We start from the raw sequence: 26,329 nt of genomic DNA on the forward strand, positions 1-26,329 counted from the left end.
AGTTAGGGCTCTCATATCACGCGACAGCTACCCAAAGACATCCATTACTGGCTAGTGTCGCTGTGATTGATAGGAGATTGATAGGGGAGAGAGAGTATGCCACCCTCCCTCCTTGACAGCATGGACAATTTTGTTCTCTTGGACTTTTTTGTTCTCATGGACATGGACAATTTTGTTCTCATGGATAGGGCTTTTTAAATTTCTTTGTGTTTGACATTGTATTTGCATAATAACCTATAGCCAGATTTATGTCTTTGATGGATGCATTGATATCTGAAGTGAAAACACAGTGTGCAAAAAATTTACACTATGAACAAAAAACATAAAGCTCAAAATGAGTATTTACTGTATATGTGTATGGCCATGTTTTCATCTCTTTATGAGCCTCAGATGTCCCTATAATGGTAGGAATATGTCACAGTTCTGACATGGGAACATTTGGCTTTGGCTTTAAAAAACTGACTGAGCCAAAAGACTTTTGCGCTGTTATTTTGTGTGTGATTTCATATGCCTTTCTCATGGTAGGCTGGTCTGCGGACACTGCATGACATAGGCCCTGAGATTCGCAGAGCCATATCATGTGACCTGCAAGATGAAGACCTGGTAGACTTTAACCCCGATGAAGAAGAAGACATATACCGGGTAAAAATGAGTTTTTCAGTCATCAATGTTTCTAATAATAGTGTTGCAGGTTCTGTGGTTCTGATTACGCTGAATGTTTTATACAGTGTGTTTTCACTGAATTGTGAGGGAAGGCAACGGAGACAATTACTCCATTCATTTCTAACATGCTGGATACTAAATATAAAGTATGTCACCTTATATGTAGTGAGCTTAACAATCCAGGAGGTTGTGCTTTCCATAAGTTTTAAATATTCAATCACATTCCATAATAGTTTTTATAATAGATTAAAAAGTTTGAATTGAAGATATGTCATTTTATCTGATGTTTTAGGGGATACAAATGGTTCAAGGACAATATAATTAAGAATATTACAGTTGACTCATTAAACTAATGAGTATGAGTAGGGTGCAGATCCCTGAAACTGGTTAAAGTGTAGTTATACAAATGCTCTAAGAAGTGTTAATACTTATTAAAACCAGTATAGCACCTTTCAGAATTCACCTACATATAAACATATTGGTGCGAGGTTTGTATTTACTCTTCAGTAGTTCATTAAACAATATAGAAAAGTCTTTAAAAGTCTAATATTGTATGACTATTTTTATCAACATCATAGTATATCTTCACACAGAGTTTGAAGTATGTATCAATGCATAAATTTTTCTCTCTTTCCCCGTCTCCTCCCAGAGAAATGGTGGCCTCTTTGGAAATCATGTCAATCATGTCAATGGGGATCACAGAGGCTCATCCACCTCCACCAATGTGACCCAGCGACCCCTCCACGTCCCACCCCTTCCCTTCTATGTGCAAGTTGAGCCTCCTCCACAGCCCCTTTATGCCCAAAATCGTCCGTATTCAAACCCCAACTTGTACTTCAAGTCCCCCAAGTCCTCGAACTCCAACCTCAACAATGCCAATGTGCCATGCATGCCTGTCCTAACCAATGGAGGGCAGTACCGCCCTCACACAGATCGGCTCACCAGAAGCCGGGTGTCTTCCCTGGGTTCCTACCTCAACCTCAGGAGTGATGCAGAATCACAGCGAAAGTCTCATTTTAAGAGGTGAGAGCACTTTTTCTGGGTTGAGTTTTGCTTGACATGAAATGTAATGCATATTGGATTGTAGATGTATTGTACAGTTAAATGGTTTCCAAATATGTGTATCCTACCAGTTAATGGTTAAGGAGAATGTATCACTGATGCATAACACCACTATTACAGAGCACTACAGTATGTGCTGATCTCCTCAACCTGACTGAAGTACTGACCTGATCCTGTCCATGTTCATATGTGGATGCTGTTTTGCTTTTAACAGCAATGCCTTAACGAAAATGACAGGACAGCCCATATACTGTATATGCAATATACCATATGTACATAGTCAGGAGAGCACCAATAACCTTTCCAATAGGTTACAAGTGTCCAAATGCTTGTTCCTGATATTAGTAAGGTACAGCAGAACTGAGTGCAGCTTAAACATGTTTCGGGACATGTTTTCATATATGCAGTATGAAAGTGCAAAGAGCACTCACCCCATTTACAGTAGATAAGACAACCTTTTCATAGGTAAATAATAAAGCCTTATCTCAGTTTATAATCCAGTTACCTTACCCGCAGAGTCCATATGTAGTATGCTGTGCTTCTCTATTTGAAAAGGCAAGTCAACAATTTAGAATTTTTGAACTTGCTTTCCCTTCCACATACACAATGCTTCTTTTCATTATACGCAGTCCCCTTTTGTAACCAAGCATGCTGATGGTGACCAAAAAGTTTGATTTTTCTCTAATCTGACCACAGCAGAGCATTTTGAGACATACTATCAGGAAGGGCTTCTTTCTTGCAAAGCTTCCAAACTGCTTATTATAATGAAAGTGACATTTGACAGTTGATTTAGAAACTTAATCACAAAAATCATTCAATTAAACATGTATATTTAGGCTGTTTTTTTCTGCTTCACCATGCTCCACATTGTATCAGGGGACAGTGTGCTTATGGGTCCAATTCCAGATTTCAGACATTTGTTGTGGCCCTAATTGCGCTTATTGGAATTCTTTTATTTTAAAAAATGTATGTATTTTTAAATCCTTTACCTGATTTGTGCAGGTCAACAACCATCAGTCTTTTGTTTAGAATTTTTTTTTTTTGGTTTTTCCATAGTCACAGATGACAAAGGGGTTTTTTGTACCCTTTATATTTACAGTGGGGGAAATAAGTATTGAACACGTCAAAAAAAAATCAGTAAATATATTTCCAATGAGGCTTTTCACATGAAATTTTCACCAGACTTTGGTATTAACTCAAGAAATCTACAAATATAAAGAAATCACAACATTAAAGTCCTTAAATTAAATTATGTGTAATAAAGAGGAATGACACAGGAAAAAAGTATTAAACAAGATAACTGAAATTTATTTAATACTTAGTGGAGAAGCCTTTGTTTGTAATGACAGCTTCTAGACGCTTCCTGTATGAAGAAATTAATTGGCTGCAGTATTCAGGTGTGATTTTGACCCATTATTCTAAACATATTGTCTTTAAATCTTGTTCAGTTGGATTCCAGTCAGGTAATTGACTGGGCCATTCTAACACCTTGATTTTTTTTCTCTGAAACCAATTGAGAGTTTCCTTTGCTGTATGCTTTGGATCATTGTCCTGCTGGAAGGTTCACCCATGTCTCCTCTTCATCATCCTGGTGGATGGCAGCAGATTCTTCTCAAGAATCTTCCAGTAAAGGGCTAAATTCTTATATTATAATTATAATTATATGAAGTCTGCCAGTACCATGCGATGAAAAACAGCCCCACACCATGATGTTTCCACCCCCAAACTTCACTGTTGGTATAGTGTTTGAAGGGTGATGTGCAATGCCATTTCTTCTCCAAACATCGTGTGTAGTATGACAGCCAAAAAGACTGCACTCTCCCAGTATTTCATAGGCTTGTCCAAATGAGTTGAGCAAACTTTAAACGAGCTTCAACATGGATTTTCTTTAGTAATGGAGTCTTGCGGGGTGAGTGTGAGCAGTGGAGTGCATTGCCTATTGTTTTCTCTGTGACAATGGCACCTGCTGCCTCCAAGTGTTTCTGGAGCTCTTTCTGAGTGGTCCTTGGCTCTTGGGCTACTCTTCTGACTATTCTTATGACTCCCTGGTCAGAAATCTTGAGAGGAGCTCCTGTGCGTTGCTGGTTGATGACGGAGTGATGTTGCTTCAACTTGCGGATAATGGCCCCAGTAGTGCTTACTGGAAGATTCAGAAGTTTTGAAATATGTCTTTATCAGATTCATCAATATGTTTCGCAGCAATAAGGTGGCGAAGGTCTTGGTAGAGCTCTTTGCTTTTACCCATCATGAGATGTTTCTTGTGTGACACCTTGGTAACGAAAAGCCTTTTTATAGACCATCAATTTACTAACCCAGCTGATATTAATTTGCACAGATAGGGGGTATAATTACTTACAGATTTCAACTGGTTCCTTGCCTTGGAGAACTGCTTTTCAATACTTTTTTCCTCTATCATTCCACTTTATTACACATAACTTTATTTATGGACTTTAATGTTGTGAAGTCTTTATATTTCTGGATTTCATGAGTTAATACTGATGTCTGGTGAAAATTTCATGTGAATAGCCTCATTGGAAATATATTTACTGAAAAAAATGTTGACGCGTTCGATACTTATTTCCACCACTGTATATGCCAGAGAAACAGGATAACAGAGCAAATGGAAGATTGAATTTTTGGTCATTTTTATGAAGGGTGCCAATGATTCTCTAGGGCACTCTGATTAACCTAATCCTTTCTGAATCCTGTCCCTATAAATGAATGTGTGGTGCTGCTACACGTAATTACTACTCAATATAATACATTCAACCTGAGTCAGGTTTTGCTAAAAGAAATTCTTTGTTTAGAAATATGTCCTCATCTGATCACTGTTTTCTATTTTATCTTTTATGCCTATCCATCCATCCGTCCGTCTATGTATGCACACATTTGCCCGTTTCTCTGCCTGCGTGATGGGACAGACCACGATACTATGAGACCTATATTAGGTACTTGTATGCTGTTGTAATGCCTATATAAACCTTTAATTTAATGTAGACAGGGGTCAGTTTTTATTATTATGTAAATAGAATCATCCTAATATTTTCACAAATTTCACAGATTAGCAGATTATAGATTTGCTATAATTTCCATTTTAGTATATGTGCAATCTATATGAATAAACAAATTTGAATTTCATAGGTTTCATAGTTTCATTTGTCCAATCACTTCCAGGTCAGACTCAACAGCTGGTTTTTACCCCACCATCTGCCGACAAGCATCTCTCCACGGGGATGTAAGCGATGATGACAGAGGTTCAGTGGAGTATTACAGCGGGGAGGAGTTTCAGGAGGATGACCTCATGCTGGCTGGGGACAGGTAACTCCGTGACATGTTACCCTGTTACTGCAGCCACGCCCATAGAAATCACAGCAGCTTCATTTACATGGTCATACCAAGTAGGGCTGGATGATATGCATAAATTCTTATATCACGATATGGATAATTTCATATCTTGGAACAATATTCATGCCATTTTATGCTTTCTCTATAATCAAAGTAAAAATTAACTATACAAAATAACTATGCATTCTTGACTGCTTTTGATAATTCTGTGAACTAAACAGCAGTGAAAGGCACTTTTTCTTCTCCTGTGACACTGACCAGAGCTATCACAAATGAGAACAAGAAAAACATAACATTGTCAAAATGGAAACAATATGAACACAAAATATAAAAAGTAAATATTAAAACACTCTATTAAACTGCAACTTTCAGGAATTCAGATGACAGAACTGCCTTTGTTTTAAGTTCCTCATCTTTTCTTTGGGCTGATGCCAGTTCTATGAAAAATAGCTTTTGCAACATTAGCGATATAGACAGTATCATCCTGTGATATATATCGCCATATCACACAGCCGTAATACCAAGTATTGCCAAACTATTTGAATCAATCTATATAATACTTTTGTTTATTAACCAAGTCTCATTGTCTTTATGCTTCGTCTTATGTCCCTGGCTCCAGGAGGTCATACAGAGAGTATCAGGACACAGTAAGCAGTTTGGAGTCAAATCCTCCTCATGAGAACCAAGACCCTGAATGTTTCTATGATGATGACGAGCAGCCCATTTGCCAGGAACCTAAGAAATCACCGATGAGAAGGCTTCTGCCCTCAACACCTCAGGGTGAGATTATATCAAAAGTCTGTACAAAGATATGATCTGTTGTTTACAAAAGGAAAATCTGCAGTCACATAAGTATTGGTTTCCTCTGTGCTTGATACTTATCTGCTACACAGCACCTAATAAGCAAATAAATGTATCTATTTAAAATTTAGATCTGACATTTATATAGTTCTGTAAAGCTACTTTGTGACAGTGTCCATTATGAAAAGCGCTATACAAATAAAACTAAACTGAATTGAATTGAAATCACAATATACCAGTATACATAATTAATAAAAGTAGAGGTAGAAAAATTGTAGCTGTTCAGACAAAGGTGCTTCATCAACTGCACAAGCTATGTGCTTCCTAAGCTGCACACGGCACACAGATAAATTGTGGATGGACAAATTAATAAGATTTATTACTACCTTACAACCCTTTACTCTTCAGGCCATTTTAAGGTGTGAAAAAACTCTGAATGGATTAACCATACTCTCTTCGATGATGAGTGTTTCTGAAAGTATTGATAAGAAGGTTAAATGTGCATTATGATTTTCTCTGCCTGTTTTACCTCCACACAGCTCCTCATAGACCTTCTTTCAACTTTGAGTGTCTGTGCAGACAAAGAAGCCAGGATGAGACTCCTCATTCTCCCTCCTTTCATCAGCACACTGCTCTACCTCTGCAACTAATGCAGCATCAGGTAACCTCAATCAACACACACACATATACACACACACACACACACATACATACACATACACACAGTTCTAGTGATACTAAACAGCAGTTTCTATCATATGTAGCCATATTTTTTTTATTTACAAAATAGGATTTCAAAGTTATAAGGCTCCAGAGCAGAGTCATGAACTAAACCACTTCTCAACCTGTCCCACTGTGGGATGTGGTTTTACTGCTGGGTGGCTGTTCAGATAGTATTTAACTGTAACAATCACTAAAAAATGCTATGAATAATGAATTAATCATTATTTGAGTCAAACGTACAATTGCCTGCATTAGGCTCCAGCTGTGTTGAGTGATATTCAGAGATAAATGGTAAATATTTGAGTCAAATATAGGGTCATCTTGTGAATATCTGATTGGGCAGTTCCTCCTTTAAACAGCCTGAGGTCTTTTTGCGAATCCATATTATAGCTTGTGTAGAGCTGTTTTTTCTGATTAACAATGCTGTTCGAGTTCAGATAGGTTGCAAGTTGTAAAATGTTGGAGATTTCTGATCTAACGTCATCAGTTCTAGCATGCTATGCATGTGCCATTTGTTTCCTTACACTTGACAGATTATACTATCATTATATTGATTTTCAAAATGTTTTCCTGTACTTTTCTCATTATAACCAAAAGGGAGTCTTGAGAGTATTGCAACATCATCAGTTCTAGCATGCTATGCATGTGCCATTTGTTTCCTTGGCATCTCTTGCTAGCTTCTCATTTTAGCTGATAACATAACACATCCTTTTTGGATCGATACAAAGTAGGTCTTATCCTGCCTTCAAAATGGGTCAACCTTTATATCAGGGACATGCAAATCCCAACCAATAATGCTGTTTATCTGTCTCCCGCATGGAACTTTTTTTTAAGTGCCCAGAACAACCATATGAAATGCTAACATATATCACTGCGTTGTTTTTATGCTTTTTATTTATTACATAATAACCTCCATTACTGAAGATCATCCATCCCATGCATGTTGCCTAGGTGATGGCTGTAGCTGGCCTAGACTCCAGCCTAGCACGACTCTCTCCTACACGCTCGATCCAATCATGGTCCACGCCCCCGGACACGCCCCCATCCTACACCCCTCTCATCCAGGTGGACTGGCATGGAGAACCACCCAGTGCCAGCAGCACTCCAGCATTGGCTCGCCGGAGCTCCTGGTACACCCAGAAGGGCCATGATTGGTCACCCAAATCGGTCACACCCACTTCCTCCCTCTTACAGATCCCACCTGCCTACAGCAGTCAGTATCTGCAGCAGAGAGGCAGCGCTCATAGTCTGGTGGAGGCAGTGAGTGTCAATTTTATTGCTTGGTCTTCTGTTACTTGGTGCATAATACTTTGCTTATGTTCATCCAACCCTATTTCTTTTTAATTAATCTGGTCATTTCTAGGTAAGAAGGTAGGGAAACGTCATCTATGACAGAGGTATTGTGGTAAAACAGCAGCTGACTGAAATACTTTTTTTTGTAATCTTTGCTGTAGGTGTTGATATCGGAGGGACTGGGAAAATATGCAAAGGACCCAAATTTTGTGGCAGCAGCCAAACATGAGATCGCAGATGCATGCGAGATGACTATTGATGAAATGGAAAGTGCGGCAAGCAACTTGCTAAATGGAAGTCTTGGCAATAGCGTGGGATCAGATGGTACCGGCACGCCCCAGAGCATTATAGGCCACAGTCTCCACAACTACAGCGATGAGGAGACAGAGCCAAACAGTAAATACGAGGAGGACCTCACAGACGAAATTATATGCATCTCAAATTTATAGCATTTGCTAAAAAAAAAAAAAAGAAAAAAAAAAAAAAAAAAGAACAAACAGATGAAAGGAGATATAGTGCCTTCTAGGGGAGTGGAGACAAACAACTCTTTGGGCCGATCAACCAAGCAAAATTCTATCCCATTCTACAGCTGTCACTTAACTGGGACATGGGCTTTCTGCAGAAAAAATTGACAAAAAATGTGAGCTCTTAACTGTATGTATGCGTGTGCATGTGTGTTTCTCAACAGCTTTTTACAAGAATATTTTCCCACATTCTTTACATATCAACCAAAAAAAATTTTTTGCAGTCATATCCCTCTCCATTGCCTTACCCACATACACAAAGGCTAGTAAATAACTTCGATACACTGCCATTCATTGTCCATTCCCAGTGTCACTCAAAAAGAATCAACAAAACAGCCAGATAAAACGGTTAAGCAATATCACCCCATAACCATATTCTCAAACTTGAAAAACACATCTTTACTGCATATACATAAGGTAGAATCTGACAACACAGCATAAAGTCTAGGCAAGTTTCTCTCTATAATTACACACCATTATATAATAAAGAAAAATATATTTTAGCACAAACACAGTAATATTACACCCAAAACTAAAATTATTTATGAATAACATTTCAGTCTAGCCATGGTTTGAGCCAGTGCGAATGCAAAATGCACAAGATCCACTCAGTCCTTCTAATATGATACCTTTCAAAATTGGCATGCATGTGCACACAACCTCGAGGCAGAATAAATCTGCGCACAACATTTTTTCTCTACAAAGTTCTTTGAATCAGTTTAGGATTAAGTAGGGAAGACCCACTATGGGTGTGTGTCTGTGTGTGTGTGTGTATATATACAGTATCTCACAAAAGTGAGTACACCCCTCACATTATTGTAAATATTTGATTATATCTTTTCATGTGACAACATTGAAGAAATGACACTTTGCTACAATGTAAAGTAGTGAGTGTACAGCTTGTGTAACAGTGTAAATTTGCTGTCCCCTCAAAATAACTCAAGTGAGTACACCCATAAATGAAAATGTCCAAATTGGGCCCAAAGTGTCAATATTTTGTGTGGCCACCATTATTTTCCAGCACTGCCTTAACCCTCTTGTGCATGGAGTTCGTCAGAGCTTCACAGGTTGCCACTGGAGTCCTCTTCCACTCCTCCATGACGACATCACGGAGCTGGTGGATGTTAGAGACCTTGTGCTCCTCCACCTTCCATTTGAGGATGCCCCACAGATGCTCAATAGGGTTTAGGTCTGTAGACATGCTTGGCCAGTCCATCACCTTCACCCTCAGCTTCTTTAGCAAGGCAGTGCTTGTCTTTGAGGTGTGTTTGGGGTTGTTATCATGCTGGAATACTGCATACTGATCATGCTCTGCTTCAATATGTCACAGTACATGTTGGCATTCATGGTTCCCTCAATGACCTGTAACTCCCCAGTACCGGCAGCACTCATGCAGCCCCAGACCATGACACTCCCACCACCATGCTTGACTGTAGGCAAGACACACTTGTCTTTGTACTGCTCACTTGGTTGCCGCCACACACGCTTGACACCATCTGAACCAAATAAGTTTTTCTTGGTCTCATCAGACCACAGGACCTGGTTCCAGTAATCCATGTCCTTAGTCTGCTTGTCTTCAGCAAACTGTTTGTGGGCTTTCTTGTGCATCATCTTTAGAAGAGGCTTCCTTCTGGGACGGCAGACATGCAGAGCAATTTGATGCAGTGTGCGGCGTATGGTCTGAGCACTGACAGGCTGACCCCCCCCCCCCCCCACCCCTTCAACCTCTGCAGCAATGCTGGCAGCACTCATACGTCTATTTCCCAAAGACAACCTCTGGATATGACGCTGAGCACGTTAACTCAACTTCTTTGGTCGACCATGGCAAGGCCTGTTCTGAGAGGAACCTGTCCTGTTAAACCGCTGTATGGTCTTGGCCTCCGTGCTGCAGATCAGTGTCAGGGTCTTGGCAATCTTCTTATATCCCAGGCCATCTTTATGTAGAGCAACAATTCTTTTTATCGGATCCTCAGAGAGTTCTTTGCCATGAGGTGCCAGTGTGAGAGTGATGACACCAAATTTAACACACCTGCTTCCCATTCACGCCTGAGACATTGTAACACTAACAAGTCAGATGACACCGGGGAGGGAAAATGGCTAATTGGGCCCAATTTGGACATTTTCACTTAGGGGTGTACTCACTTTTGTTGCCAGCAGTTTAGACATTAATGGCTGTGTGTTGAGTTATTTTGAGGGGACAGCAAATTTACACTGTTACACAAGCTGTACACTCACTACTTTACATTGTAGCAAAGTGTCATTTCTTCAGTGTTGTCACATGAAAAGATATAATCAAATATTTACAAAAATGTGAGGGGTGTACTCACTTTTGTGAGATACTGTGTATATATATATATATATATATATATATATATATATATATATATATATATATATATATATATATACATTAGAGATGCACTGATAATAAATTTCTCGGCCGATACCAAAAACCGATTATTCAGAGTGATATCGGCCGATACCGTTAGTACTGCCTTTTATGCCTTCTTTTAAATTAATAATAATTAATTCCACAATTCTGTTAGAAATGCAAATAAAAACTTTATTCTCTCCATTTCAAGTTATTTCACAGTAACTGGAATCAAAAACAAAAACACATTATTCAAATTAACATTAACACATTAACTAAATTCTGAAGATTAAAGTAAGATTTCTTAACTTATTGAAAGTTATTAATTCATATTAACATTGACTGAATTGTAAAAAACCTCCTGTTAGGCTCACATTCACTCACATTCAAACTGGTAACATATAGGCCTAATATAAAGTTTATTTTTGATGATATTAACTCATATTAACTGGAGGGGGGACTTACAAACTGCAGTTTTGTCATCATTCCACACAAGAGACATCATCTTTACACATAACATGAAATTGATGTGTTTTCCCGCCCTCTTTTGATTGACAGGATATAATCGGCCCTGACCCGATAGCCGATAGCAGAAAAAATGGCCTTTATCATCAGTGCATCTCTAATATGTATATATATATATATATATATATATATATATATATATATATATATATATATATATATATATATATGATAGAGAGAGAGAGATACACACACACATACACACACACAGTGGGTTTTCCCTGCTTAATCCAACATTGGTACATTTTGGAAGTAAGTCACATATCGTGTGCATAATAAGTAGATTTATGAGTTACCAATGCTGCATTACAAGACATTTTGTAACACTGAGTGACATTCAAATACCATTTATTTTCACAAACATGTTTATGTAGCATAGGCCATGTTGTCATGCTTTAATCCTTTAAGAGTCCGTTTTTATTTTTGCATGGTTTTGAAGAATGTGTGTGAAAGCTCCTGCTGTCCTCATCACACACTCCTACTCCTCAGGTGACCAGTCATGTGAAGTACTACCTACACACATCTGCACTACCCAAGAGCTGCTAACTCCACACTGCACCTCTGCTACCTCTACCAGTCAGGCTCTAATGTCATGTCAGCATGTTCCCTTAGGGACCAAAGACATTGGGATGGGGAATGAAACAGTTATTGCCCTTTTTCAGACTGTCAAACCAACTTTCACAACAGCTGCATGAGTGTATCATAGTGTCATTTACAAGCTGCTCTCTGATTAGGCTGTCTGAATGAACAGGGTTCATCACAATACTGAGTCCAACAATAAATTAAAGCTAGTGTGAGCCAGCTAGAATGTTTTTATTAGCATAACACTAACCAGCATCTAGTAATCTTTCATAATGTACTAGAAAGCTGGACTTGTGGTGTGACCACAGATTTGTCAGTTATAAATGTCACTTGGACAGCTCAAAACCTTCACAGAGGATTATCTAATAACTTGTAGTTATTGTTTACAGTATAGCATTTTGCAAAATTAGAAAATTCTTGACCATTCAAGTAATGCCATCCAATCCAATGAAAGTCTCTTAATTAAATAATAGATGCAATTATGGTTAAATTAATTGCAAACAAATTGAATGTGTCCTCTTATTTGAAGCCACTTTCTATTTCACCTCTCCTAACTGCCAGGTGCAAGAGAATCACCTGGGCACCTTCTTGTGACTGTGCACACATTCAAGAGACATTCCAGAAACATGTATTAGCAATAAATATCACTGTCATCAGACCATATTTCCATTTCTGCACCATTTCTGTACATTGGAACAAATGTACACCATATAGAGCATACAGGTTTTCTGTCCTCTAAACCCTTTCTGTCCTACCACCCTTTTTTTCATAGAACACCACAGAACCTATTATCTTTGAGTTGACCTTCCCTAGTTAGCATTGCTAGCCTTATTTTCTATCTCTTACCATAAGCCACTGTGTGATGGGAATTATGATGGCTCCTTTGTTCTTTTCAGTTGGGCAGTGCAACGCTTTTTTTTTTTTTTCACACTTGTGCAGCCAGTGTCTGAATTGTTTTAAAGCTGAAGACTGGTACCAGCTATTTGCTCACTGCCTCAGTATTAAACATCTAAATGACAGGGTCTGATGCCAGTTGACTGGACTTTACAGTTGAACAACCATATTAAACCCAGGCTCAGTAACATCTGAAAATAAGTCTGGGTCAGTCCCTGCTACCTTGCAAGAACTGGGAACAGGCAGTCACTCTTAAATAGGTGGTGGCCCGAGTTGGATAGAATAGTGCTAGGCAACCTGCAGGACCCGGTGCAAGCTTTCAGACAACTCTGGTTGCAGCTAAATTCGCTATGCCACAGTGCAAGGTTTTAGTTGAGTTTTAAAGAGGAATTTGGACAGATAGCTCACCCAGCATGCTGTGGTGTGCATTTTAAGTAATATAATAGAGCCCAAGCAGGGTGGACTGTAACCTGCTGCTGATGCCTGTATGCCTGCACAAAGCACTACATACAGATACCCACTGTTGAATGCAGGTGCACTGATAACATGCAGTGCATCACCTGTGGCATGCACTGGCAATATATTAGCTGTCTTACTGTTAGGATTGGAGCAATCACTTCAATCTACAGAACTGGACACCTCAGTAAGGGAACTGATTGACAACTCACTCCCAGGATGGGACATCCAGGCCAAGATTTTGGCCCAAACTGGTTTACGCATGGCTTCAGGTGTAGTTAACACAGTACTTTGCTTAACATGCAAATATATCCTGTTTAGCGGGATTGGTCTTTGAGCATGCAGTCCTGAGTAAGACAGCACAGGTTTCAGAATTACAAAACCAGCTTGGTCAAATGTCCAGTCAACACATCCTGATTCTGTATACCAACATCCATGAGGGTTCCATCAGCTTTACACAAGCCTTAGGCAGGTCATTGCCCTCGGTCCTCAAGCAGGTGTCTGAGTGCTTCCCATCCATCTTGGTGGACGGACCCTACTAAAGAGTCCATAAGGGTGGGTGGTGACAGGGATATTTTACAGCCAGAAACATTGCTCATTGGGTAGTGAGAGCACATCAGATCATCCGACCAGTGTCTCAGGGGTGCAAACTTCAGTTATCCCACTGACCACAACATTTCCGGAACCATGGGGCTCCATCAATATCAGACCCCAAAAAAAGTTATTGCACTGACCCAATATTTTCTTTCTCTCGGGAAAGAGGCATGACCAAAAATGTCGATCCTGCAGTTCAAGAAAACAAGTTTTAATCAACTTTCATCAGCAGCATAGTGGTTTTCATCAAATTGTAGATTTGAGAAATCTAAATAGGTTCTTCTTCAAGGTGGTCAAATGTAGTTAAAGCTGTGCAACTACTGTACAGGACAGGTTATCATTGCTGGACGTGTGTGTTGTGTATTTTCATGCCCCAGAACACAGGTGCTTTATAAGGTTTGCCTTCTTAGAACAAAGGTCTTATATGCCGTTAAGTGGAAGCGTTTCAGTGAATGTTAACCCTATAGACTGGATCCCTTGTGTTGCCTGGATCCTGGAACCCAGGAACCCATTTTTGCTAAAGGTGTATGTGGATGCCATCTCACCTTTAAGTCCACGCTTACGAATCTATGCAAGATGCTAAACTGTAATGAGCATCTCTGCCTTTTTGATAATAACCAGTGTCTTTTTGCTAATGTTCACTACAGCAAAAAAAATGGGAGAACTGCATGTGCTGGTGATTAGTTCACTTTGCACACATTGGTGGACAGATTACTCTGGGATTGAGTTTAAATCTTGGATTCCTGCTCAAGGTCATATCAGGCAGTGTTGTCAGTAGTCGATTAATTTTGCAGCATTCCATGAAGGCAAACCTGCAAAGCAATCCTTGCTATGTCTAGTATGGTTCTATTTATACTGGATGGCAGCTATCCAATGCTCAGACCAACTGTTCATTTGATATGGAGGAAAGATATGAGGGGCTCGCATGTCTAAGTAGAGACCGACCCACTAGGTAGTGTGCCCACTAGTGGCCTCATTATAAGTCTAAGTGTGGCTCTTGGGCAGTTTTCTGGGGAGTGCTACTCCAGGTAGTCTGTGCTGTTTCCTCCTTTCTCCAGGTTCGACAAGGTTAATATTATCCCACCAGTGATGCAAGTGTGGCAGTCACCTTTCTTATTAGTCCTACGGTGAGTCCAATTCCTCATAACATTGTATCCTGGTGATTCTCACAACTTCTGGCAGTTACAAGGAGGGAATGCTAATGATGTATGCAAATATGGTTCTATGAAACAGGAATAACTGCCAGATACTATTATCATTTTGCCAACAGCAAGAACTAAGTGAGGAAGTTCCACTGATAATTGGCTGTATGACTGTGTTATTTATTGTAAATGTATTGCAAATACTTTCATATGCCACTTTGTGATTTTACAAAAACTCTCGGTATGCATGCACATGTGAACAATAATGTTTCCAGGTGATTCTCGCTGCACCTGTCGGTTATCCTGGGTTCAACCACAGTTACATATGAAACTACCATTATGAAAACAGTTTCCAGTACTTCATATTCAGGTTTGGCTTATATCGTTTTTTCCTAATCTTTTTGCCAACCATAAGGATGTAAGAAATCTGTAACAGGTACTTCTGTTTTCTAACCCATTTTAAAGGGTATAAACTCCAAGGATGTTTGCTTTTGACAAATGAAACCTGACTTATTGTCTGAGCCATAGAGCTGTTTTCTCACTTTCACTCTTGCTAGAGATATTTAAAACTAAAAACTGCTTATTGCACTTTTCATGCTACTGTACACAAAGACAATCTTTTATAAAGCCCATTTGATGAAATGTCATGTTACATCACAACTCTGTTGGTCCAGGTGTGGACATATCATAGTTTTGTACTGCACAGCCAGTTTATATGCTCCATTTGAAAAGGCCTGTTATCTCGTGTTTGACTAAAACTCCAGGGATGAATTCTGTTCAAAAATTAATGAAATGCTGGTAATACTGCATCTGTCACTCACTGCCATGGCACACTCACTGATTCAGTCATGAACTGTGTTTGTATTATTTTTCTACATAGTAAACACTGCATCTGCATCACTTGCATAGCACGAATGCTTGAAACCTGCACAAAGCCAAACTGCTTTGCACCACACTTTGAAATACTTGTTTACCAACAAGGGCTCTGAGAAACATTTCTGGTATCACACTCTGCAATGTCCTCAGTGATCTCATTTTCATATTTGGAATTTGGAAATGTATGCATCAAACAGGCTAAGCAAAAATATGTATTTGATGAGAGAACACTAGCTGTTTTTAAGTAAACATGATAAGCCAGCACTGCTGTATAGCAGCAGGAGGTTATAGAAATTAAACCAAACTGTAAAGCTAAATTTAAAATGGAACACTACAATTCCCATGCACTAATTTGTATTTCAAATGTATTTCCTTGCCATTTGCTCCATTCATGTCATTTGAAATCCTTAAAATTAGGTATAGGGCATTCAAGTGTACACAAGTCCTTTTGCATTGAAGAGTTTTATTGGGAAATTGTCAAATTATGTTACAAAGACAATTTGCAAGAGGCAGTGTAAAAGTTTTAAATTAAAATGGTTTATTTTCATATAGTGATTTTGTGTACATGACATCATACCCTTTATTCAAGAACGATTTATTTCAAGTATTCCAAGATCTGCCTGTAGCTCATTGCCCTGAATCACCAGTTTTGTATTGATGGACAATCTGTTTTTGTACATTAGCTTTTCTCTCTTGTTCTTGGCCTGGATTATTTTCTAAACAAATAAATTGTTTAAAAATACTCAGTGCTATGGTAGTCATCAAGACATCATGAACCATTAGACTACTACATTTCCCTGAATGTAGCTTCTACATGTGTTTTGTTAGGCACTGATGCAGAAATGTATAATTGCAGAAATGTAAATTACAGACTTGAGTAACTCTTCTGGTGTTTATACAGCAGCTCAGTAATGCTTATACCTGTAGAAGAAAATTCAACTCCCTTTTTTATAGACATATCACAATTTATAATCCCCAAATCCCCACTGTGTACAACAATATGCTTACTAAAGGTTTGTGCAATAAGGCATTAATTATGCATTCACATGCGGTGCTTAGTTCATTTGAATCAAACCCTGGGGTCAGCATATTTCTGACCAACAAATTAAATAGTTTAACGTGCATGTTTTCAGCCCTACACTGACCTCAGCCAATGTTTTTTGCTTTTTTGTTCATTTAATTATGTGTAGTGTGAAACCAAATCAAACCAAATAGTAAACAAACCATAAGTAACAAATTCACTCTTATGTGGACTCTGCAAACAGACTAATACGTGTGACTGTCCACTGAGACTGCATAGTGAATGATTAAGAACCATCATATAGTGTAATTAAGTGAAGTAATTAATACAAAATCCATATTTTAAAATGTATTTAAAAAAAAATCAAAAATCAAGAACGAACTCACGTTTTTGACGTACTGCATAAAATGTCAGAAACTGACCTCTAAGGCACAATTCATAAGTGTTCACTGCCAACAAATACTGCTTAATATTAAAAGAATAAGGCATTATCAAAGCATCTTGGTGTGCTAGAGGTCATGTCACAGTATCTGTTTACAACTTTATAGTTTCTTACAACCAGACTGTAGCAGCTGTGCAAATATTAAATATTCTGTTTGAAAAACTGAATATTAATTAAATGGAATTAAAAAGCTCAATCTTTGCCTACAGTAGTTCATCAAAGCAATATAGAATGTGTTATTTAAAAACAGGATATTCTGCTTTAAAAAATCTTGTAGCATGTAAAAGGACAGGGTGTGTCCCGACATAACATCTTTTTATCAGTATGTCAGTAAGTTAAATATATTTTAGATTCCCTAATCCCAGTACAGCAGTATATAAACCTAGCATATACTCACATAAATTCCTCCACATCCTCCTCCCTTTTATCCCATCAGGCACTCTCATCTCTGCGTCTCCAGACTGGCTGGCTGGTAAACAGGGACACCCTGATCTTGGAGTGAAGGAAGCCCCTTGATTGCATCAGCGGCCTTCTCAGCAATCATGACTGTGGGGGCATTCAGGTTGCCACTGACTATACTGGGCATGACTGAGGCATCCACCACCCTGAGGCCCTGCAAGCCATGCACACACGTCTCTGGGTCCACAACAGCCATTGGGTCCGTGGCTTGGCCCATCTTGCAGGTGCAGGACGGGTGATAGGCACTGTCTGCTTTCTGCCGCACAAAGGCGTCAATCTCAGCATCAGAACGGACAGAGATGCCAGGTTGCAGCTCAACACCCCGGAACGGCCCAAAGGCTGGCTGGGCGAAGATTTCACGTGACAGCTTCACACACTCCCGGAACTCCAAAACATCAACGTCTGGGACAAAAAGAGAAAAACTAACATGAATATGGAGAAGCCATTTCTTACAAAATTGTCACATTTCATGTTCATTGTTGTTATGTTTGACCAATTTAAGTTTTGAGTTAATTTACTACTCATTATATATTTAGTCTTATTACAAAAATTCTTTGTACTTATTATTACAAGGCTTCTGTGTGGAACACTAAGTGTGCCTTGAGTAAGTATTCACCTCCCTTGAACTTTTCCAGATTCTGTAGTGTTACAGCGTGGAACTGAAATGGATTTAACTGGGATGTCATAAATTTAGACCATAATAAACATAGCCCATAATATTGTAATATAGATTGCAAAATTATTTACAAATAAAAATATATTTATGACTGCTAAAATATTCACCACCACTGCTGTGAAACGTCTAAATTACAGTTGAGGCCAAAATTTACATACAACTCGGCTAAAGATATTCAATCTCAGTTTCCACACATTTCACGTTACCATACATTTCTTTTGTCAATTCAATTTGTGCATCTACTTTGTTCACAATCACAGATCATTTTAAAATAATCAATTTTACCAGATTTTATTTCATCTTTAATTCACAGTATCAGAATTCCAGTGTGGCAAAAGTTTGCAAACACCAAGTTGACTGTCTCTTAAAACAGTATGAATGATATGGATGTAATGTGCAACTGTGGCTGTGCCTTTTTGCCCTTGATACCATGGGAAAATCCAAGCAACTCAGTCAAAACCTTACAAGTCGTGTAGGGACAATTTCTAAACACCATGATACCACAAGCATCTATGCAAACAGCTGTATGTACAGTGGTGCTTTAAAGTTTGTGAACCCTTTAGAAATTTCTATATTTCTGCATAAATATGACCTAAAACATCATACAATTTTCACAAGTCCTTAAAGTAGATATAGAGAACCTTATTAAACAAATTAGACAAAAATATTATACTTGGTCATTTAATTATTGAGTAAGATGACCCAATATTACATATCTGTGAGTGGCAGAAGTATGTGAACCTTTGGTTTCAGTATCTGGTGTGACCCCCTTGTACAGCAATAACTGCAACTAAACATTTCTGGTAACTGTTGATCAGTCCTGCACATCGGCTTGAAGGAATTTTAGCCCATTCCTCAGTACAGAACAGTGTCAACTCTGGGATGTTGGTGGGTTTCCTCACATGAACTGCTTGTTTCAGGTCCTTACACAACATTTCTATTGGATTATGGTCAGGACTTTGACATGGCCATTTCAAAACATTAACTTTATCTTTCTTTAGCAATTCTTTGGTAGAACAACTTGTGTGCTTAAGGTTGTTATCTTACTGCATGACCCACTTTCTCTTGAGATTCAGTACACAGACAGATGCCCTGACATTTTCCTTTAGAATTTGCTGGTATAATTCAACATTCATTGTTCCATAAATGATTGCAAGCTGTTCTGGCCCATATGAAGCAAAACAGCCCCAAACCATGATACTACCACCAACATGTTTCACAGATGGGATAATGCTGGAATGCAGTGTTTTACTTTCTCCAAACATAAGACTTCTTATTTAAACTAAAAATGATATTTTGGTCTCATCAATCCACAAAATATTGTTTCAATAGCCTTCTGGCTTGTCCACGTGATCTTTAGCAAACTGCAGAGGGGCAGCGATGTTCTTTTTGGAGAGCACTGGCTTTCTCCTTGCAACCCTGCCATGCACACCATTGTTGTTCAGTGTTCTCCTGATGGTTGACTCATGAACATTAACAGTAGCCAATGTTAGTTGCTTAGAAGTGACCCTGGGTTCCTTTGTGACCTCATGGACTATTACGCGTCTTGTTCTTGGAGTGATCTTTGTTTGACGACCACTCCTGGGGAGGGTTACAATGATTTTGAATTTCCTCCATTTGTACACAATCTGTGGATTGATGTGAGTCTAAACTTTAAAGATGGTTTTGTGACCTTTTCCAGCCACATGAGCTTCAACAAATCTCCTTTGTTGCAATCATACACTTTGTTTGCCACTCACAGATATGTAATATTGGATCATTTTCCATATTAATATTATTGGATCAATAAATAAATGACCAAGTATAATATTTTTGTCTCATTTGTTTAATTGGGTTCTCTTTGTCTGCTTTTAGGACTCGTGTGAAAATCTGATGATAGTTTAGGCCATATTTATGCAGATATATAGAAAACTTTAAAGGGTTCCCAAACTTTCAAGCACCATTGTAAATATAAAAATCTTGGGACCACCCAGACGACAGACGGCACAAGTTAACTCCCAGGGATGAACAAACTTCAAAATATTCAACTGAACCCCAAGACAATAAAGAAACTTGTGAAGGAGCTAGAGGCATCAGCTATCAAAGTATGTACATCAAAGTATGGAGGAGTATTCTCTGGTCAGCTGAAACAAAATTTATACTGTTTGGTCACAGTCATCAGTGCTAAGTACGGGGGACAACGGGTGAGGCTTTTAAGCCAAAGAACACCATCCCAGGTGTGAAGCATGGGGTGGCAACATTATGTTGTGGGGGAGTTTTGCTTGAAAGGCACTGATGCACCTCAGAAAACAGATATCATCATGAGGAAGGAGGATTATCTAGAAATACTAATGGCTTAAAGACAACAAAGTAAAAGTATTGAAGTGATCGTCACAAAGCTGAGACCTAAATTACATGGAAAATTAGTGGATTGAACTAAAAATAGTGTGTCCGAGCAAGGAGGCCCACAAACCTGACTGAGTTACACCAGTACTGTAAGGAGGCATGGGAAAAAAAAAAAAAAAGTATTGAGAGATGCTAGTGGAACGCTACCCCCGTAATCGGATTCAAACAATTAAAGGGAAATACAAAAAAAATCTGATATAGAAAATACAATCTTAAATAAATCTCTCTTATCTATTATTTTAAAATGATTTTTTATGGAAATAAGGTTAAATACCTTAATTGACTTAACAAAATAAAACAAACTTAAGAAATGTATGATGGCATGAAAGGTGTGGAATTGGGAATAAATTTTGTGTAGAAAGGCTTTAGCCTAGGTGTATGTAAAAATTTAGGCCTCAACTGTAGTTCTGGTACAGCCAGTTGACATCACATCATTAATTGAATGGAGACTCCCTGTAAGTACAATTAGTGTCATGTGATCTCAGTATAACTATATCTGATCCTGGTTGGTTAAAGAACAGACCTAACAAACAGCATCATAAATATCAAGTAAAACATCACAACAAATCTGAGACAAAGTACTTGAAAAATATCAAACAGGGTTGGATATAAATATCCCAAACTTTGATCATTTTGTGGAGCATCTTTAAATCCATTTTTTTAAGTGGAAAGAATATGGCATAACCATGGCTATGCCTAGGGGAGACTGTCTGAAAGTTTGACCAGGTAATGAGGACATTAGTCAGAAAAGCAACCGAAAGCCCAAAGATATTGCTCAACATTATGCTACTATCATCATGCTTCACTGTGGGTACGATGAGCAGTGTTGGGTTTCCACCAAATGTAGCACAACGTGACAAGTCCAAAAAGTTACATTTTGGTCTCCTCAGATCAGTGAACCACATTTTCAAAGTCTCCTTCATACTTTTTAGCAAACTCCAAATGGGACTTCATACAGCTTATCTCTCTTCCATAATACCCAGCTTTGTGGGGTGTCTGGGTTATGGTCATCCTCTGAACAACTCTCTCCAGCTTGTTCAGAATTCCCCTTGGCCTCTTAGATTTATGACATGTAATTCCAATTAGGTACATTTCAGTTCCAGGTTGAAACAAAAAGGGGGTTGATACTTATGCTACTGTAACTTGACTGAGATTCAGGGAACAAGCATACAGGGAATTCTCTACTACTTGAACATTTTGTTCAAGCATAAAAAACCTTAAAATATTTTTCTTTAGACTTATTAAATAATGTAAATAATGTAATTCATTTTCTTTAAATATATCAAGGTCTTGCTCAAGGGTGCAAAAGTGGTTCTCTGTGTCACGAGTTCCCCTTTATGCAGCGCGCTGTGGAGCATGCGAGCACCTGCTTCTCCCTTGTGGACAATCGTGACATTTCTACACGTGCATTTGTTTATGTTTCTGTTATGTCTCCTCCCCGTTCTGTCATTGGCTATTGTTTCATGTGTGTCTGATCGTCCTCAGCCGTCAGCCATTACGAGGCTGATTATCTCGGCATATATACCGCGCGCCTCCCAGCACACAACGCGGAATGTTGAATGAGTTAGTCACTTAATTTAGAGTCCTCACGATAGATAACCATAGTCTTAGTTTATGTCATGGTTCATGGTTCATGGTTCATGTTTGGGTTCGTTAATTTTGTTCACGCTGGTTTCTCCGCTACCAGTCCCGCGCTATTGTTCATGTTTCTTGTTTTGTTCCTCGACCCTGTATTTCCGTGACCGCGACCTTGATTCCTGCCTCGCCCCTTTATGCCTGTTTGCCGATCACCTGAACTTTGCATGTTACTGGATTACGTTTGTGGATCACGTTTTGGATTTGTCTGCCTGTCTCTCTCTTAAATAAAACTGTTCATACTGCGATTGCATCCGTCCTATCTCCGCTCCGTCACGATACATGACAGAATATTCCGCCGATCATGGATGCAGCATGAGAACCCAGAACCCGGAGGTCCACGCCAATCATCCCCGCCTTGGATTCTATGCAGTTCTCGCAATGGACTTTCATGGACCTTCCCGATCGGTATGATGGCTTCTTTGGTTATCCGGACTATTTTTTGATAGACTGCCAGAGTTACTTCTCAAGCCTGTTTGACCCGAAGCCAAGGGAGAGACAATGGATTAAGTTCATGATGTCCCGATTTTTTGGCCCAGCTCGCAAGTGGGCACAGCGAGTAGCAGCCATGAGACCCCGGGTACTGGAGGACGGTAGGCAGTTTTCGGACCTGTTTCTGAGGGAGTTTGGAGAACCAGGGCAGAGCTACAACTTGGATGAGCTGTTGAAGGGAGTTAATGTGGCGAACAGTGCTGATCTTCCATTCCACATGCATTATGAGCGGATGAGCCACCAAGTTGATGTTAACACGGACAACCAAGTCCCTGAGGTCCAAGTCCAAGTCAAGTCTCCAGTCACTGAAGTCCAAGTCAATTCTCAAGCTTCTGAAGTCCAAGTCAAGTCTCAAGCTTCTGAAATCCAAGTCCAGTCTCAAGTCCCTGAGGACCAAGTCAAGTCTCAAGTCCCTGAGGTCCAAGTCCAAGTCAAATCTCAAGTCCCTGAGGTCCAAGTCCAAGTCAAGTCTCAAGTTCCTGATGTCACACCCAAGTCTACTGATACGGCCGACCAAGTTCAGCCCACACCCGAGTCTACCGACCCGGTCGCCCAAGTTCAGCCCACGCCCGAGTCTACCGACCCGGTCGCCCAAGTTCGGCCCACGCCCGAGTCTGCCGACCCGGTCGCCCAAGTTCAGCCCACGCCCGAGTCTGCCGACCCGGTCGCCCAAGTTCAGCCCACGCCCGAGTCTGCCGACCCGGTCGCCCAAGTTCAGCCCACGCCCGAGCCTGCCGACCCGGTCGCCCAAGTTCTGCTCACGCCCGAGTCTGCCGACACGCACAGCCAAGTTCTGCTCATGCCCGAGTCTGCCGACACGCACAGCCAAGTTCTGCTCACGCCCGAGTCTGCCGACACGCACAGCCAAGTTCTGCTCACGCCCAAGGTTCACCTGGTGACCTCAGAGCCTCAGCCTCCCTGTTCAGCTGTGGACGTCGCTCATCCTCCCTGTTCAGCTGAGGTCGTCGCTCAGCCTCCCTGTTCAGCTGTGGACGTCGCTCAGCCTCCCTGGTCAGCTGTGGACGTCGCTCAGCCTCCCTGGACAGCTGTGGACGTCGCTCAGCCTTCCTGTTCAGCTGAGGTTGTCGCTCAGCCTTCCTGTTCAGCTGTGGATGTCGCTCAGCCTTCCTGCTCCATGGCGAACCTCGTTCCCCCCTCCTGCTTCGAGGAGACCCACGTTCCTCTCCCTGGCCGCACGGAGACCCACGCTCCTCTCCCTGGCCGCACGGAGACCCACGCTCCTCTCCCTGGCCGCACGGAGACCCACGCTCCTCTCCCTTGCCGCACGGAGACCCACGCTCCTCTCCCTGGCCTCACGGAGACCCACGCTCCTCTCCCTGGCCTCACGGAGACCCTCGCTCTGCCTTCATGCTCCGCCAAGGACTTTGCTCAGTCTGTCTGCCCGGCTGTGGTCATCGCTCTGCCTTCATGCTCCGCCGAGGACGTCGCTCCACTTTCATGCTCCGCCAAGGACGGAGCTCAGCCTGTCTGCCCGGCTGTGGTCGTCGCTCTGCCTACCTGTTCAGCTGAGGATGTCGCTCTGCTTCCCTGCTCTGCCATGTACGTCGCTCTGCCTTGTTGTTTCGCCAAGAACGCCGTGCGGTCTCCAGGCTCTGCTTGGGACATTCTGCCCAGGGGGCCGGGGCCGCCAATGGAGATGGATGTTTCATGGCACTCCGGGAGGAGTGCCCTTGGGGGGGGGTTCTGTCACGAGTTCCCCTTTATGCAGCGCGCTGTGGAGCATGTGAGCGCGCGTGCACGAGCAGGTGCGCGAGCACCTGCTTTTCCCTTGTGGACAATCGTGACATTTCTACACGTGCATTTGTTTATGTTTCTGTTATGTCTCCTCCCCGTTCTGTCATTGGCTATTGTTTCATGTGTGTCTGAATCGTCCTCAGCCGTCAGCCATTACGAGGCTGATTATCTCCGCATATATACCGCGCGCCTCCCAGCACACAACACGGAATGTTGAATGAGTTAGTCACTTAGTTTAGAGTCCTCACGATAGATAACCATAGTCTTAGTTTATGTCATGGTTCATGGTTCATGGTTCATGTTTGGGTTCATTAGTTTTGTTCACGCTGGTTTCTCCGCTACCAGTCCCGCGCTATTGTTCATGTTTCTTGTTTTGTTCCTCGACCCTGTATTTCCGTGACTGCGACCTTGATTCCTGCCTCGCCCCTTTATGCCTGTTTGCCGATCGCCTGAACTTTGCATGTTACTGGATTACGTTTGTGGATCACGTTTTGGATTTGTCTGCCTGTCTCTCTCTTAAATAAAACTGTTCATACTGCGATTGCATCCGTCCTATCTCCGCTCCGTCACGATGCGTGACACTCTGGCAGCCCTGTGATTTAAACTTGCATTCTACTGGTAGGTAGCATAGAAAATTAAATGCTGCACCACTGGCCCACTTCATTTAGCATTTTAATGCTACAGAATTAAAGATGAAAAAGTAGAATCTTTAACATTAAATGTTTGCATGCATAACTGAACTCACCACTCTGTATTTCTAATAGTGTTGCAAATGTCTCACATGGGATACAAAGCTGACATTTCATTTCATAGCATGTATTCACATTCTTTATGGATTTACCAATTCTTTTGAGCAAATTTTCTGTCAATTTAAAATCAGTTAATCATTTTAAAAACACACTGGCTTTACGATTCAGCCATTAGATCTTCATCAATTAATAAAAGGGTCTGCTTTCTTTCTTTTCAATGTATACACAAATCAACAAGGACACGTCGGCCATCTACAGCAGTTAATGGTTTGCATCTCAGTGGTGAGTGACTATATGTGGAATAAACCATTTGTGACTAGAGTGGGCTTACCAGTTGAGAGGTATTTGGGTTCAATCAAAGGGTGATCAAGTGGATTTCTGCTCTTCAGTTTTAACCAGCCAACACTCCTACTCCTCATTGGTCCAACGTGTACCTGCATAAAACAACTAAATTGCTAAGACTGCTAAAACCTGCGTTTTCATTTTATGTCAGGGAGCTAAAAGGGCAATGTCATCCAACTCACATATACATGTTATAAACCTAATACAGTGAGAAATATATATTATTATTATTTATGTATTTTTTAAATTACTGTGCCTGTATCACAGACCTGAAAAAGAGACAATAATAAAAAAAGATAGTATGACTATCACTTTTAAAGCTTTGTGTCACATATTTCCTGATTTCTTAAATGAACCTTCATGGTGTAGGTTCCCATGGAAATTGTGAAGTGAGGAAGACATAGGCTGAGTGTATTTTTATAAATAATATTTTATATGAATCGTTCCACAAATTCCTTGTGCCCAAATCTGGAATGAAATGCTTAATTGTAGATCTTCATAAATGATGTTATGTGCCATCTT

At 40.3% G+C, this 26,329-nt stretch overlaps 2 protein-coding genes across 11 annotated transcripts in view; one reads left to right on the forward strand and one right to left on the reverse strand.

Moving 5' to 3' along the window:
* cacna1db (calcium channel, voltage-dependent, L type, alpha 1D subunit, b) overlaps positions 1–8,384 on the forward strand; it is a 151,477-nt gene extending 143,093 nt beyond the window's left edge. For all 9 annotated transcript variants that reach the window (XM_053624709.1, XM_053624711.1, XM_053624708.1 and 6 more), the window contains 8 exons: positions 526–642; positions 1,313–1,686; positions 4,647–4,673; positions 4,900–5,043; positions 5,690–5,850; positions 6,411–6,532; positions 7,546–7,854; positions 8,049–8,384. In XM_053624709.1, the coding sequence (XP_053480684.1) occupies positions 526–642; positions 1,313–1,686; positions 4,647–4,673; positions 4,900–5,043; positions 5,690–5,850; positions 6,411–6,532; positions 7,546–7,854; positions 8,049–8,336 (1,542 nt within the window). In that variant the 3' untranslated portion in view covers positions 8,337–8,384. The remainder of the gene's footprint in view (positions 1–525; positions 643–1,312; positions 1,687–4,646; positions 4,674–4,899; positions 5,044–5,689; positions 5,851–6,410; positions 6,533–7,545; positions 7,855–8,048) is intronic.
* Positions 1–26,329, reverse strand: part of chdh (choline dehydrogenase) — a 77,044-nt gene that overhangs the window by 40,342 nt on the left and 10,373 nt on the right. Inside the window, exons 7-8 of one of the 2 annotated variants that reach the window (XM_053624720.1) lie at positions 25,797–25,899; positions 17,712–18,175 (exon numbers count right to left, since the gene is read on the reverse strand). In XM_053624720.1, the coding sequence (XP_053480695.1) occupies positions 17,757–18,175; positions 25,797–25,899 (522 nt within the window). In that variant the 3' untranslated portion in view covers positions 17,712–17,756. Of the gene's footprint in view, positions 1–16,368; positions 18,176–25,796; positions 25,900–26,329 lie in introns of those variants that run through there. The other variant, XM_053624718.1, reaches the window with a different exon arrangement.

Source organism: Ictalurus furcatus, chromosome 5, assembly GCF_023375685.1.
Source record: "Ictalurus furcatus strain D&B chromosome 5, Billie_1.0, whole genome shotgun sequence".
Classification (NCBI taxonomy): domain Eukaryota; kingdom Metazoa; phylum Chordata; class Actinopteri; order Siluriformes; family Ictaluridae; genus Ictalurus; species Ictalurus furcatus.